Genomic DNA, 16,547 nt, shown 5'->3' with positions numbered 1-16,547 from the left:
CGGTCAAGGGCACGTACCTTGGTTGCAGGCACATCCCCAGAAGGGGATGTGCAAGAGGCAAGCTGATGGATGATTCTAACTGTCTATCCCTCTCCCTTCCTCTCTGTAAAAAATCAATAAAATATGTTCTTAAAAAATAGTTCCAAGTATGCTATAGATTTTTTAGAACACAAATGAGAAAAATAGTGTTGCATGACCACATGGCTTTAGATATACTTACTGCTGCCCAGGGAGGAGTGTGCTCTCTTATACTCACTGATTGTTGTGTATATATTCCTGATAATCATCATGACATATCCCTTGCTCTGACCCAAATGACCAACCAAATCTCAGCTATTCAGCAGTTAGGAATTGATCCTCTGTCCACTTGGTCCTCTGTTCAGTCTTCGTCCCTATGTTGGAAGGGGGCTCTGTCCAGCATTATTATTGTTTGTTTGCGAATGATATTGGGCATCCGTGAATTATATTGTTGCTGTGCCTTCCGACTCCAAGCCGTTATGGTGCAAAGGTTCTGAGGGAATTTGTGGAATGTTGATGTGCTTAGAATGGAAAGATCCATATTCATCTGGAATAGAGTGTAGGGGAACTCCCTTTAGAGATGTAATATGGCTCCAGAAGCAAAGGTGTCTAGGAAATGTGGGACTCTCTGATTAACTTTCTGTGACAGTTTAACTCTCTGCAGCCTCAGGTTTGGCTGACTACCCAGAAAGCGGAATGCTGCCCAAAGATAACCATCAGGCCCCAGCAAGGAGGTTAATGAATGTGTAGAGTGTGAATAACTGTGCGATGCTCTCTGTTAACTTAGAAATGCCTTGTTTAACTTATACAATGTCTGGTCACTGGGTTGTACAAAAGTAGAAATAAACAAAGAAGCAATGCGTTGTTCTTTCTGGTGGTCTATGAGACTATCCACCATATTCTTTTCCTGTTAATCCCTATAAAAAAGAGACCCTGTCCTGACCCGGGGGATGGGGTGGATTCTTCCCACCGGCTTCCCCTGGGAGCAAGCAGCTGCTCTGCCTGTCTATGTAAGTTTCTCCTATTAAAGCTCTTATGAACTGGAATAAGGCTACATGTCAGTTCTTCGGAACCAATCCTAGATTTAGGCTTTCCCTTAACAGTACATTTGAATACATGATATACTTTAATCCTTAAAATCATCCGGTGAATCTCTCTCTTTTAAAAAATAAAATTTCTGCTTTACAAAGGAGGAAGTTGAGACTTAGAAAAGTTAAGTAACCAGGCCACAGTCATAGTCATCTAGGAATATGGCACATCTTGGATAATTCTGATAGCAAATTTATTATAATAATAATTCATTATAATATGCCAAATGCAAGCTAATGCTGCTCAAAATCCACTATTATGGTACTCTTGAGGAAAGACTTTATTAGGATTGTAGAATTTCTAAGCGCAAGCAGTTGTCTTTCCTTAGAATTTAGATAGGATAAACAATTAAATGCCAAAAATCCAATGGTTGTTTTTTTTTTTTTCTTCTATTTTTAAGACTCAGAAATTGTGGATGTGAGAGCAACAGATCATGTCTCTGAGAATTAACTGTCTCTGAAGAAAACTCTGCAGAGTCTGGATCCTGACCTGATATACAGTCCCTGTAGACCAGGGGTCTTCAAACTACGGCCCGCGGGCCACATGCAGCCCCCAGGGGAGTCTGATCCTGCCCGCCAGTTTTTTTGGGCAGTGAGCGCAGCCAACGTGTTACAGTAGAAATTCGTAGTTCATATAGTCCGGCCCTCCAGCTCTCTGAGGGACCGTGATCTGGCCCCCACTTTAAAAAGTTTGAGGACCCCTGCTGTAGACTCTAGATTCCCAATGGGAAAAGGAACCATGCAGAGATTTAGAGCTCCCCACCCGCACCTTTTATTTTATTTTATTTTTTATTTTATTTTTATTTTTTTTTTACAAGATCCCAGTGATGTCCTCAAGGAGCAGCTGGCTTAAAAACTTCTTGGAAGGAGAAGGAGGGATCTTTGTTACAAACTTCCTTCCCTCCTCCTGCTTCTGTTCCCCTACCCTCTGCCCCCTGCAGAGCTGTGTTTTCTGAGAATCAGCAAGCAGGATCACAAGTGGTCTTTTCTTTTTTTCCACTCTCTCCCATAAAGAAAGCTTTATCACGTGTGGCCTTAAACTTGCAGCAAATTGCAAAGAAATGGCTCAAAGGCTTCGGCTCTTTCTGTGCCCTGGGAGCTGAGATGCACGTCAGTGGCGTTGCCAGCCTGGCCTGTTCTCTGCTCACTGCCAGGGGAACGAGGCCAGGAGGAAAGAGGGAAGAAAAGAGATTGCTCAGGGGTGAGGCTGTGCCCTCCATCTCTTCTCCCTCCTAATCTGCACCGTCTGCATCCATCCAGGCTCTCCCCACCTGGCAAAAGTCCTCAGAGCTGCTGTACCATCCACCCCAGTCTGCTCTCTCAGTCTGTGGAGTGTGGTCCAGCCTCTGGCTGAGCCCATTGAGAGGAAGTGGCTGTCTTTGATCCCCACCTCCAGGTAAGATTTGGTTTCTGCATTCCTGTTTTGTGGCTATCACATCAGATCCTCGCAGGGGAGAGGTTAATAAACCCTTGAGTTCTGCATAGCATCTTATCCCTAACGCTTTTCCATGAAAGGCGTTGGGCCCCTGTGTTAAGCTGGTGGAAACAGGAGAAGAGACTGGTTAAAGAAGTCAGACACATTCAGATCTAGGTTCCCATTTTGACTCTGATGTTTATTACTTGGGAAGTTTTTGACAAGATGTTTGACTGTTCTGGGCCATATCATTTTCTATGAGGTGGGAATGATAATGCTAAACTTGTTCAGTTGTTTTTAAAAAATAGCCAGAAATATATAAATCACCTGGCACATAAACAAGTACCTATTAAACCTGAATCTGACACAGTTATTTTTATTGAGAGATCAGCTTTCTAGAGAACACACATTCCTGAAGGGAGGGATCGTGGTGTCCGTCTTCCTGTGCGCTGAGAGAAGAGTGTTGGGCAGTGGCTGCCTTTCTGACATGGGCAGTCTTTGGAAGCTGATTGCTGGATGGTCGGTCACCCGATCAGAGCATTTGTGTGCTCTAACTAGAACCTTCTAAGGCCACTCACTTGAGCTCGTTAAAGTCCAGAGGATTGATTTTCAAACCTAGAGGAACAGGGAATTTCTTTTTTCCCCCCAGACTACAATGAAGAAAATCTGCTTGGTTAATTTTCCCCTCTCTAGAATAAGTTCTACTTTAACCCATGGTATTGGATGAGAACTTTGCTATGCCTCTTTTCTGGAATAATCTCTCCCAAGTGGTAGGAGAACAGTTACGAATTTTCCAAGTGCAAATTTTTCTAAATGTCTGTGCTGTTGCTCTTCACCTGCAACAGCAAATCAAGAGCAAAAGAGAACGAGCACCTGCAGGCCCCAAGGATCTTTCTGTACATGTCATTGAGCCTCTTCCCTTCTTGTCACAGAGGGGTGAGAAACACATGCTCCTTGAAACATGCTATACTTGAGATGATGATAGGGCAAATTAGCCATCAAAATGAAATTATATTTTTACCAAAGCTATTCAGTATCAGTATTTTAAGTGGGATATCATTTTGCCCTAGAAATCAACGAGGATGACTATAGTTCTCTTGTTTTGGTATCACCCCTAGAGACTAGTTAAAGAGGTTTTGGTGTCAACATCTCCAAATGTAAGAAGACAATGTATTTTGGTGTCTTAAGTTTTTAATATTCTTTTCAAAATGATTGTTTTTACTCCTCAGCATTTATATTCTAAATGTAACCCTTTCAATGTTTTCAAACCCATGTGAACAGGGAAGTCAATATGTAAGTGAGAGTAATTTTCTTATTAAACAATTTATTTTCATTTCCCAGCCACTGGCTGATGGGAAATAATATTTCTAGACTCCTAAAACAGTAGGTCAGTTTGAATTGTATAGTTTAGTTCTTGGAAGAAGACTGCATTTTAAACTGTACATTTAATATTATTTATTTTGTATTTTAAAACCTTTCAGGTTCACATATCTTTTTTTTGGCTTGGTGATATTTTTATTATTTTAAAGTATTTTCATATTAGAAATTTGTGTTTGTTATAGAAAACTTATAGACACATAAAACATTTTTAAAGATCACCAGAAATAATAAGTGTTAACATTTTCTTAATGGAATTTTTTAAGCTTTGTTTCTATGCATACATATGTGAATGTGTAGGTGTTTCTTTTTTTTTTCTTTTTTTTTTCTTTTTATTGATTTTTTACAGAGAGGAAGGGAGAGAGATAGAGAGCTAGAAACGTCGATGAGAGAGAAACATCGACCAGCTGCCTCTTGCACAGCCCCCACCGGGGATGTGCCCACAACCAATGTACATGCCCCTGACCAGAATCGAACCTTGGACCTTTCAGTCCGCAGATCGACTCTCTACCACTGAGCCAAACTGGTTTCGGCAGGTGTTTCTTTAATAGAATAGAATGTATATACTGTTTAGGAGCATGTATTTTTAAAACCAACTCTATAATGTAAATAGTTCTATATATACATATTTACTTCTTAACACTAATTTCTTAGGGCTTCAAAAGATTTCATTGCATAAGTATACCATAATTTACTGGACATTTAGTTAGTTTTATTTAATCATTATGAGCAATGAGTTTCTCTAGGATTTTAATTAAAGGTACTCAGTAGTTTTGTCCTAAAGAAACCTATTTAACATTGTATAACCCCATTTTCCCCCAGACCCTGTTTTCATTGTTTTTGAAAAATATTTTTCTGAAAAAGTAGTTTCAGTGGTCCAATGGATATATAAACTTGGTTGTTGGTGTCCTGTAGTTGATGTGAAGAATTTCAATGTTTTAATTTCTTAGAATGTGTCTTTTTAAAACCAGAAATGATGTTGAATTTTGTTACTTGATGTTTTGCATTGAGATTTTATTATTTTTCTATTTTAATTCTCCTTTTACAACTTGAAGTATGATTGCCAAATAAAAAGTATATATGTAAGGTGTATAATGTATCTTTGAATTTTTAATGTAGTGATTTAGGTGAATATAGTTCCTAATACCGGTATTATTACATTTTAAAACTAGATATTAATTATAAAATTTTAATTAATTTTAATTTACTGTGTTTTTTTGTATTTTAGCATGTCTAGATTTGGTCTGAAGTTTTCCTTTTTGTGCTATCTTAATGAAATTTTATTATCAAGATAATTTTAACTTTGTCAAGTGAATGGACACTATTATCATCTGTTTCCATTATTTGCTGTCTTTCCTTGAAAGACATCTCTTGGCAAAACACTCCTATTACATCATCTGTCCTAGAGTCCTTTTGCCTGAATTAAATCTGAGATACAAATTTTACTGTGGTTTCCTTATTTGTCAAACTAAAATGATAACACAAATTGGTCCTTTCTTATTTTTTTCCCTCCGTATTTTAAGGCTTTGGATGTTGGGGACTTATAGGAGTCACAATGTGGTATTCTAGGACTCCTCTGCTAAGAGGAGAGATTTAAAGGCTTTAAAGGAGTTCAATTTACATTCTGAGTGAAGACTTAATTTCTAATGAAGCAATATTCAAATGACTGAATTCCTCTTCTTCCTTTCCTGACTGCTTCTAGTTTAAGCTGGCAAGACCACAAAGTTAGCAAAATTCTGCCTCATTATTTATTCCAAAGGCAACATTTAAATTTATTCTTTGCCATAATGAGGCTTAAACTGGAGAGAAATGCTGGCACCCAACTCCTGATAGCAGGATTATTTCATCAAACATCCTGGTCAATTTTAATTGAAAAACTTTGCCAACTTACTGTGGTACAATAAGGTACTCTCAGGTCACATTATGTCTACAAAATTGTGATCTATTGTGAAATAAAAATATTATTTAATAAACCGTGTGGGTTTGAATGAAATGTTTTTGTTTTCTACTTTTAAAATCAACTTTGACAGATCAGAGTCAAGGAACATTTTCATAATGGACACCTCATCCAAAGAAAATATCCAGTTATTCTGCAAAAATTCAATGCAACCTGTTGAGAGGCCTTCCTTCAAAACAGAATATTCCTCCTCAGAGAAAAAACCGCCCTGCTGTGGTGAACTAAAGGTAACAAACAATCAAATGCTAAAAACTGTAAGTAGTGAACAGAAGAATAGCAGCAAATTAAATGGCGTTGATACTCTTGGCTCTCTGTCCAGAAACTTTTGTTTCTATACAATATAACCAGAAGCAAAAACGTATTTCCTTCTTTAAAAATGACCTTAGATGCAATTTATTGAAATCACAGTGTGCCAGATAGTGAAAGAAATCTCTGCCTGACCATGTAGATTAAATTGCTAATTACTACTTTCCTGGCCCATTTGCATGCCTTTTCTTAACAAAAAGAGAATGGGGGGAGGGGAGTGTCAGAAGACACGAATAGTTACTAAATATCTACCATGTTCCAGCTACCAGATATTATACTATGCACAGTTATAATATTTAATCTATAAAATATCTACATTATTCCCATTTTAAAAATAAAAAATTTGACCTTTCTTGCTGCATGGTATGGTCAGTGGAGGGGATAGGATTAAATGGTGCTTTTTTTTTTTTTTACTCCAACTTCCTATTCTTTCTTTGTACCAAATATCCACCAACAAATATGTCTTTTTGATATAAATGATAACCTACCCTGTGGATGCCCTGTTATATCCCTGGGTCTAGCAAAATACAGGTGCCCGATAGCAAAAAAATTCATGCACCATCACTATGAATCATACAGTCATGGGTGCTATACTTGTGATAAGATGTTAAGTGTTTGGTTTATGGTTTCTTATTTTCTTAACTATGAATGGCTCCAAACTCTTTTTGCTTTACCATAGAATAAATTTTCTTTTCAAAGCCACAATTCTTTTCAATGTCCTTTGGAGGAAGTTCTTTGGAGAAAGGAGAGAGAAAAAGTTCAAGTTACATTCTGAGTAAAAAAATCTGTTATTTCCAAGAGAAATTGATTGTTTTTTTTTTTTTAGAAATTTACATGAGCTTGAGGTTGAAATGCTTGAATAAAATGTTCAATGATAACAAGTTTGCTACATTGTTCCTGGTTTGGGGTTTTGTTTGTTCATTTATTTGTTTAGTAAGTTTCCAGTTGTTTATCAAGCTGGAGTCAGACTAAGTGTGTCCTGTCATATTTTCCAGGTGTTCTTGGGCGCCTTATCTTTTGTTTACTTTGCCAAAGCACTGTCAGGAGGCTATCTGAAGAGCACCATCACTCAAATAGAGAGAAGGTTTGAAATCCCTTCCTCCCTGGTGGGCGTTATTGATGGGAGTTTTGAAATTGGTAGGTATTGCAGATGCCTGGCTTTTAAGCACAAGGTCTTCTAGGGCTGAGTAAAGGACATCTTCACTGTAATTTGTTCTCTCTGAGCAACCAGCAATATATTCCAGGTGTTCAATATTCTACGAATCATCCATTTCAGAGTCCTCATTCAGAGTTAGAGACTTTCCTGGAGGAGAGGGTGAGATGCTCTCAGTATTTTGAGTTTAAAAGTATGTGGGGACTGTCTTTACAGAAGTCATTTATCCTGGAAGTTCTGTGGTTCAAAATTCAGAAGAATCCGAATAGGCTGTATTAAATTCATTGTAATTATTGAAGAAGAAGTTAAACCATGAAAGGGGGATTTCTGCCCAGTAGTCTAGAAAGAAGAGAGAGGAATTCTGTTGACAAGACTAAAAGAGCAAAGCAAATAATGAAATTCTACACTCAGCTATCCGGCTTGGCTCAGTGGATAGAGCATCAGACTGCAGACTGAAGGGTCCCATGTTCAATTCCGGCAAAGGGCACATGCCTGGGTTGCGGGCTTGATCCCCAGTAGGGGGTGTGCAGGAGGCAGCCGATCAATGACTGTCTCTCATCATTGATGTTTCTATCTCTATCTTCTTCGCACTTCCCCCTCTGAAATCAATAAAGAAATATACTTTAAAAAAAAATTCTACCCTCAGGTGTCTTCAGTTAGCAATTGACTGTGGACAACTTCTTAGAATTTGAAAAGACCAATTGAGTTTAGTCAAAGTTTTAGGAGTAATTTAAGAGGAATAACCCCAGTTAGTCAGCTTCTTGAATTGATAAATTAAGAGGCATTAATTCTTTGTTAATGGAGAATCGTAGCTCTGTGATTATTACTTCCAATTGAGACTCATATCTATAGTAAAATCTTCAATGGCTACAATTTCAGCTTCACTTGATAACTTTCAGGTCAGCGAAGGAATATTTTAACTCTTCAACAATTGCTATTTTGAATTCATACTACCTAATCCAGTTTTTAACTCTGAAAATCACAGAAAGAATTAAAAGAATGCATAGTTCACATCTTGCTTTTGGGCATTTGCTGCTTAAATCTTTCAACATTCTACCAGAATGAAATGTCTAAGTTTAGTGCTAATCATATGGTCATGTTCATACACATGACTAGGCAAGCTTGTTAATACACAGATACTGATTCTGTAGGAAGGGAAATGAGATTCTGCATTTCTAAGAAACCCCAGGGCATGCTGATGCCGAGGGAGGACTTGTGGGACAGTGTTTGTGAAGTCTGCAGTTGCGCACACCAATGTCCTGAGCCTTCACATTCACTCACAACTAACTCACTAACTTTCCCCGAACAATTTCTAGTCCTTCTAGCTCCCATTTATGGTAAGCGCCCTATACCATTTCTGTCTCTGGTATAGTGTATTTTTACTGTGCCTTCCTATGTTTAGATATACAAGTACTTACCATTGCGTCACAATTGCCTGCAGTATTCAGTACAGTAACCATGCTGTGCAGGTTTGTAGCCTCGGAGCAATAGGCCACACCAAACAGCCTGGGTGTGCAGTAGGTTAGGCCATCTCAATACAATATTGATTTCTAAAGGTTACCTGTATGCGGCAACCTTGTTTAATTTTTGTTCATTTTAATTGATTGTCTGTAGATGGTGTAGAGTTTTCTGAATAAACAGTTATATTGTTTGAAACATAAGATGATTTTATATTATTCTTTCTAAATTCATAGATCTGTTATTTATTGGTTTGGCCTTATTTCTTTGGCCTCAGTATTAGGATGAATAAAAGCAGTGAAAATGGGCACCCTTCTCTCATATCTGACCTTAATAAAAATGCTTTTAAAAGTAAAAGTTTACAGATAAGCAATATGTTTGATTGTGGTTTCCATATATATGCCTTAAACATTAATTTGCTCAGATGTTTTTTTTTCTTATTATTACAAATGAGTGGCTAATTAGGTTGAATGCTTTTCTACATATGTTAAGATAACCATAGTTACGTTATTATTTTCTTTTTTGTAATACCTCCGTACTCCTGGAATAAACTATATTTGGTCTTTTCTTTTATTGTTCTTGTGTAGCCTTGATTTCAAAAAATATTAGTCTTATAAGGTGAGTTGAGGAGTTTTCTATTATCTAAAATGCTATGTGTATGTGGAATCTGTTACTTGAAAGTTTGGTAAAACATATTTTTAAAACTCTGTGGAACTGTTGTTTTTTGAGGGTCTAGTGATGGTAGATGTGAAAGAATTTTGATATCTAATTCAATCTTTTAAAGACCATTTATCACCATTTATTCTTCAAGTGTATCTTCTGAAAATTCAAAAAGGATACTAAGTAAAAGAACATAAAATTTATCTACATATCACAGAAGCTGAAATGATATCATGCAGTATTTGGCATATCCACTAATGTAACACAAAACAGACTGTAAATATTGAGTCCTCTATTGTGAGAGGGGTGGTGTGGGAAGTAGGAAGGGGAGGTGGCATAGGTAGACACATTATTTATAAACTGAAAACAGACTTTTGTTTGGTTTGTTTTTACTGTGACACTTTAACAAAAATATAGACATAATTAGCAATATATGTAACACAAAATTTCCTCTACTAAATTCTTCGATGTCAAATGAGAATTCTTATGCTCCATGTCTTTTAAAATGAAAATTAAAAGGAGGTTAAATCTTCTGAGAGCCATAAAGCCTAGAGCCACTATGTAATCTACTTTCTTCACTATCATTATTGTCCTCAAGGCTAGAAAAATTGCTGTTCTTTTTGCACTTGACTAACACTGGCAATGTGAATAAACAGTAGTAAATTAGATGATTGCTTGCAGATGTAAGGAAACACTCTTGCTAAAAAAAGAAATTGGGCCGGGACCGGTTTGGCTCAATGGATAGAGCATCGGCTTGGGGACTGAAGGGTCCCAGGTTCGATTCCTGTCAAGGGCATGTACTTTGTTGCGGGCACATCCCCAGTAGGGGGTGTGCAAGAGGCAGCTGATCGATGACTCTCTCTCATTGATGTTTCTAACTCTCTATCTCTCTCCCTTCCTCTCTGTATAAAATCAATAAAATATATTAAAAAAAAAAAAAAGAAATTGGAAGCATCAAGAAGGACTTTAATGCAAGACAACCCATCAGCTATCACAATCAAGTGCTGCATTATTGCTAAGTTCTTGCTCTATCTAACACTCTAGTACTTAGAAAATTAAATATTCAAAATGCAAATAGTTAAAACTTTAAAGTCCTTTGATATCCAATACCCTAAACAGTGTTTATCAAAATATGTTCCAGGAACCGTCTTCACCAACACATTTGAGCTAGGATTAAAAATGCAGATTTCTTGGCCTGCCCTCAGATCCATGGACTCAGAAACTATCAGGAGCTACCGAGAGTCTGCATTTTTAATATTTCTATATCCCTTACCACCTTGTTCCAGGAATTTTGTGCAGAGAAAAGCATGAGGACATCATCCCTAAAGCATGGTTAGCCAGTTGTCTTCATCATCACATGCATCTTCATAGATATTTTAGAAAGGCCTAATTCAACCTTCAAAAAATATTTCTTAATTATTTTTTATAAAGAGCTGTGTATAATTTGTGAGATTTTTATATCTCATAAAATTTGTATTATAAATATACATGGAAGTTATATAATTGATATATTCCTAAAGTTTGTGTAGTGCAATTTGTACTTCTATTTTGAATCTTATCTTTTTGTAAAAAAGGATATAAACAAATTCTAAATATCATTCGTAAAAATATGAATTTTATAATTTGATTTCATTTAAGGTGAGGTTCAGTTGTTTTACTTTTTCTTACTAGTTTATATTCAGCTAAAGCAAAAATATGTGATGTGTGTTTCAAGAGAAAATGGGAAACTATATGGACTTTTATTAGAAAACATTAATAAATGAAGAAACAATAATAAAGCTTACTTCCAAATCAGCAAAGAAAATTTCAGAGAACAGCTGAAGGATGCCTTCTACAATTTGATTAATGATAAAACACTTCATTAGGGTGTGTGAAAATGAAGTAGAAGGCTTGGTCATTAAAATATTCTGACAAAGAGGTAACATGATTGAAGTAATGAGTGAAAAGACAATTTCAACAGTCATCTCAGTTTAAAGGAAAGAAAGTCAAATGATAGGAATGATGGTGGGGACAGTTTAGTCAACAAAATATGGCTAGACTTGCTGTAGACATTCGTTCATTGATTTAACCTCATTTAGTTATTCTGCTGACTTTTTCTAAGTTCTCTAACGTATGAATATTTATTCTTTTCTTCCAAGGGAATCTCCTAGTTATAACATTTGTTAGCTACTTTGGAGCCAGACTTCACAGGCCAAAAATAATTGGAGCAGGCTGCCTGATTATGGGAATCGGAACGTTGCTCATTGCACTGCCTCAGTTCTTCATGGAACCGTGAGTCAAATGCAGTCATCCTGTTCTTGCTGTAACCAACAGCTGCATTTCTCTTCTTATGGTTACAATGAATTATTTAACTGTTATAAAATGGCACCTGATAAATACTATCTTATTTTTATTGTATCCTCTTTGGGCAAAATTTCAGAGCACTCGCATTTTACTTATAATTTAATCTGTAAGGATAAAAAAGTTTGATACACTACTATGTCAACAAAATTAAAGGAAATTTTTCACTTATATGTCTTCATTTAAATGCTTTAGTTTAGCTGTGGATGCAAAATATATAAGCAAAAATAAATTAATATATTATGCGATAAATGTCAAATGGGTGTCAAATGGGTAATGAGTGAGTGAAAGGTAATATGCTGGATCATGGTACACTTGACTGGCAGGACATTGACATAAGGATATGTTATCAACTCAAAATAAGTATTCAATTTACAAATATTATCTCATACCACTTCCTCAATAAAAGTGGGGTGTCTGTACCCTTGAACTCTGAAATCTACTTTTGGGACTTTGTTAGGACAATTGTTAGTACCTGTATACAGCTTTAGTAGTTCCAAAGGTTTTTCATCTTTATTATATCACTAGTGGCCCAGCACGCACAAAATCATGTGTGAGTAGCTTGCCTCCACTTGCCTCAGCTGGCCACCCTGACCAAGTTTATATATTTTTTTACTTTAGAGCTAAGGGCCATGATATAAAGAGCCTGGTGACCTTCTCCTGTTTAGGTGTCTTATATTAAAGCATCGAACTCCCAAAATATGTATTCTGACTTCTTTATGCATATCTATGTTACCTCCCTTCTCTGTGCTTACCTATTGCTGACTGAGAGAAGTGACTTCCGAGAGGTGTAGAAACAAGAGAATAATTTTAAAATTATATATCAATTAATACTTTAATGATTTCCCATGTAGATCAATACATTGTGACCTTTTAGAGCTGGAGAGACTTAGAAATGATCTGGTCCAAATCTTTCCGCAGATTCCCAGGTCACTCCTATACCTAGAGTCAGGTTTTGGCCTTTGTGGCCAGTCTGTAAAGGTGGTGCATGGAATCCTTTGTGTGGGATCTTTCCTACCTCTTTGGGTGGTTTCCCTCTACCTTCACTTTTACTTGGAAAGAGATTCATGGCTTCAGGGCTTTTGCCTGCTCTTTGGACATACCGCTGGCCTCCTTTCCACAAAGACAGAAGTTTCCTCGAGTCACTGAGGTTCTACAAAGGTTTTATGTGGTCCAATGCCTAAGGAAGAGGCAAAGGAAGAGGCTGAGGAAATGGGACTCCAATCCACCTGAGAGGAGTTTATCTAAGAGAAAGCCAGCCAGGTGGCCAGGCTAGTGCTGACAAAGGATGCCAAAGGGACAGAAAGAGATTCATATTCACCACCTTTTACATGTTGAAAGATATATTTGTTTACTCATTATTTAGTGTCCGCCATTTGCCTGGTGCTGTGTCAGGTAATGGGACTACTTCACTGAAGAAAAAAAAATTAAACAAAACATACACACACTTCATGAAGTTTGTTATTTACTGAGGATTATTACAAAAACTTGTTTTCAACCTTCTACAGGATGAGTCACAGATTGGTTTCTTGTCCAAATATAATTTTTGTTCTCCAAAAGACTACCTACTATATATGCTCTGTCTGCCTACCAGCAATACCCTTAATGCCCAACAAATAATATCAATCATGGATATCAATTATTAAGGGCCTGCCCCCAAGAGGCTGTGCTTAGCTTTATGTATGGTAGGTAGGTCATCTAACTCATGAATTTAAGAACTATATATTGATTATTGTTCTAAGAAATAAGGATAAAGTAGTGAAAAATCTCTGCTTCCATAAATCTTATGAGGAATAGACAATGAGCCAACAAGTCATGAGATAGTAAGTCAGATAATGTTAGAGAAAACCCAATAAGGCACAGAAGGAGTATGTGTGTAGCAGGTTGCTATTTAACATAGGATTGTCAGGGAATGGCTCACTGAGATGGTGACATCTGGGAACAACTGAAAGAGATGAAAGGGAGAGCTACCCAGATGTCTGGGGAGGAAGATTCTAGGCACGATGAGCAGTGAATGCAAAGTTTCTGCAGCAGGAGAGAGCCTGGGTGAACTGTAAGGAGCCTTGTGTGTACAAAAAAAAAAAAAAGAATGGGTGAAGATGTCAAGCTTGTTTCTCAAACTTTGATGGACATTTCGCTGGAGGCTCTTGGTAAAATGTAGACTTGAGACTCAGCTGATGCTGCTGGTCTGCACACCACACCTTGAGTAGTAACGTGGCAAACAACTGCAGGGGCTTTAGCTTCATCTGGAATGACGTGAGAAACCAGTGGGAGTTTTGAGCAGAGGGGCATGATATGACATATTTTAAAGGGTCACATTGACTACTGGTTGGAAAAGTAACTCTGGTGGAGCAAACTTAAAAGCAGGGAAACTATTTACAATAGTCACTATAGAGATTAGCTCTCCAAAGCTGCTATAGAATTTCATGCATCAGAATTAAGATTGTGTCAGCCATGGTTTGAATCCATGTTAGAACTAAAATCCATACTTTTAAAGCATTTATACCCTGAGTCCCCTTTCTATTACTTCTTTGTCTCCTTTTCTAGCCAACTTCAATGGATATATTTTTTTCCACAAAGAGAGTATGTGATTTACAGTCATTTATATTAAAATGAATTTCTATGAATAATTCTTATTTTTATTTTCTCTCTCTACAACAGATAATTTTGGGGTTCAAATAGGGTGCAACACTTATGAACCGGATTTTCTGGCAGTATATTCATAAAACTGTGCTATTAAACACTGGTTTGGTTTGGGGATTCGGAGATAGCTGAGAATTTAAACAAGTACCCTAATGAGTCATATAGTATACATGCAATATTTTTTGTATGATACTAAATGAGCCTGTAGTAAAGAAAATGTTCTTTTTATACAGGTACAGATATGAAAGGTATTCTTTCTCCAATTCCACCATTAGCACCTCTCCATGTCTCCTGGAATCAAACAGTCAATTAACAACCTCAGTTATGGAAAAATCACAATCCAAAATAAATAATGGTAAGATTATTTCATTTTTATTTTAATGGCTAGGAAAGCTTTTTTAAAAAAATACTTTGCCCTACCTGGTTTGGCTCAGTGGATAGAACATCAGCTTGTGGAATGAAGGGTCCCAGTTTCGATTCCGGCCAAGGGCTTGATCACAAGTAGGGGCATGAAGGAGGCAGCCAATCAATAATTCTCTCTTATTGATGTTTCTATCTCTCTTTCCCTCTCCCTTCCTCTCTAAAATCAATAAAGATTTTTTTAATAAAAGACTTTATAGGTTCTTTATTATGGACAAAATATCTATATAATTTTTGCTGTCTAAAGCTTTACTACTTACTTCCTAGTCAGTTTGGCTCAGTGGATGGAGTGTCAGTCCACAGACTGAAGGGTCCCAAATTCAATTCCAGTCAAGGACCTGTAGCTTGATTGCAGGCTCCATCCCGGGTCCTGGTTGGGGTGCATGCAGGAGGCAAGCAATCAATATTTCTCTCTTTCTGTCTCTCCCCATTCCTTCTACTCTCTCTAAAAATCAATGGAAAGATAGCTTCAGAAGAGAATTAACAACAATAACAAAAAAGCTTTACTAATTCTGAGATGTTATAGTGCCAATAAAAAAAAATCCTAGAATCTGAAGCAGTATATGATGAGATTCTAAGAAAATGCATATACATATATGAGCTAAGTGACCATTCTGACCAGACAACCAGATAACTGGCTGGGAGCTATGATGTGCACTGACCACCAGGGACCAGGTGCTCAATGCAGGAGCTTCCCTGTTGGTCAGTGCATTTCCACAGCCAACCTCCCATGGCTGGCCAACCTCCCACAGTCCGTCCCCTCAGCTGGCCCAATCACCAACCAGGCTGAGGGACCCCCCACTTGTGCAAGAATTTGTGCACCGGCCCTCTAGTAAACAATAAAATCTTATGGGACAAGGAGCATTACTTGCTGGTGACTGCAGAAGGCCTTCTGGTGGTTTCAAATAAGGCAGGCCATGATGTTAGGATAAAACTAATTTAGCATTTTATTTTTCCTGATAACTCAATTTAATTTCTATGTTCAGCCTCTCTTCATCAGTATAGAAAAAACTTAATTTCACTCAATTTTTTCCTAATCTTCACCCTTTTCCCAGGGGCTGCTTACATTCTAAGGAGGTTAGATAATAGTAAAAGGGGAAGTTATGGGAAGAGTATGTTTGGTGTTATTGGTGCCCTGTATTCCTAGACATCTAATCCTTCTGGCCACAGTGTTTGATCATACATGTCACCTTGGGGTTATCTTATGACCATGTCTGTGTTCTTTTAGCCCAGCAGCTCTCTCTGTTACAGGAGTGATTGTCTTAGAAACATGGATATAATTCTACTTTCTACACAAGATAGGAGTTGGGGAATTTAAAAAAAAATTTTTTTTAAATATATTTTTATTGATTTTTTTACAGAGAGGAAGGGAGAAGGATAGAGAGCTAGAAACGTCGATGAGAGAGAAACATCGACCAGCTGCCTCTTACACACCCCCCTACTGGGGATGTGCCCGCAACCAATGTACATGCCCTTGACCGGAATCGAACCCGGGACCTTTCAGTCCGCACGCAGACCAACACTCCACCCCTGAGCCAAACTGGCTTCGGCAGCAGTTGGGGAATTTTGTTAGAATGATAGAGTTCCATGTGGCTGATGCACATTGTACAGCAATGATATGTATGAGTCACCCCTGGGGACATGGGGATCATCTCTTCTCTGTTAATGTAGATGGTGGAAACCCTGTGAGGAGCTAAAGATAGAAATACTTAG

At 37.4% G+C, this 16,547-nt stretch overlaps 1 protein-coding gene across 1 annotated transcript in view; it reads left to right on the top strand.

Annotated features, from left to right (window-relative positions):
* SLCO1C1 (solute carrier organic anion transporter family member 1C1) overlaps nucleotides 1-16,547 on the top strand; it is a 48,270-nt gene that overhangs the window by 5,936 nt on the left and 25,787 nt on the right. The window contains exons 2-6 of the mRNA XM_084877232.1: nucleotides 2,367-2,502; nucleotides 5,928-6,081; nucleotides 7,156-7,297; nucleotides 11,570-11,702; nucleotides 14,648-14,769. Of these exons, the coding sequence (XP_084733358.1) occupies nucleotides 5,953-6,081; nucleotides 7,156-7,297; nucleotides 11,570-11,702; nucleotides 14,648-14,769 (526 nt within the window). The 5' untranslated portion in view covers nucleotides 2,367-2,502; nucleotides 5,928-5,952. The remainder of the gene's footprint in view (nucleotides 1-2,366; nucleotides 2,503-5,927; nucleotides 6,082-7,155; nucleotides 7,298-11,569; nucleotides 11,703-14,647; nucleotides 14,770-16,547) is intronic.

This window comes from Pipistrellus hanaki, assembly GCF_964339955.1.
Source record: "Pipistrellus hanaki genome assembly, chromosome: 3".
Taxonomy (NCBI): domain Eukaryota; kingdom Metazoa; phylum Chordata; class Mammalia; order Chiroptera; family Vespertilionidae; genus Pipistrellus; species Pipistrellus hanaki.
Note: the sequence above shows the minus strand (reverse complement) of the source record. Positions and strands in the feature narration are given on the sequence as shown.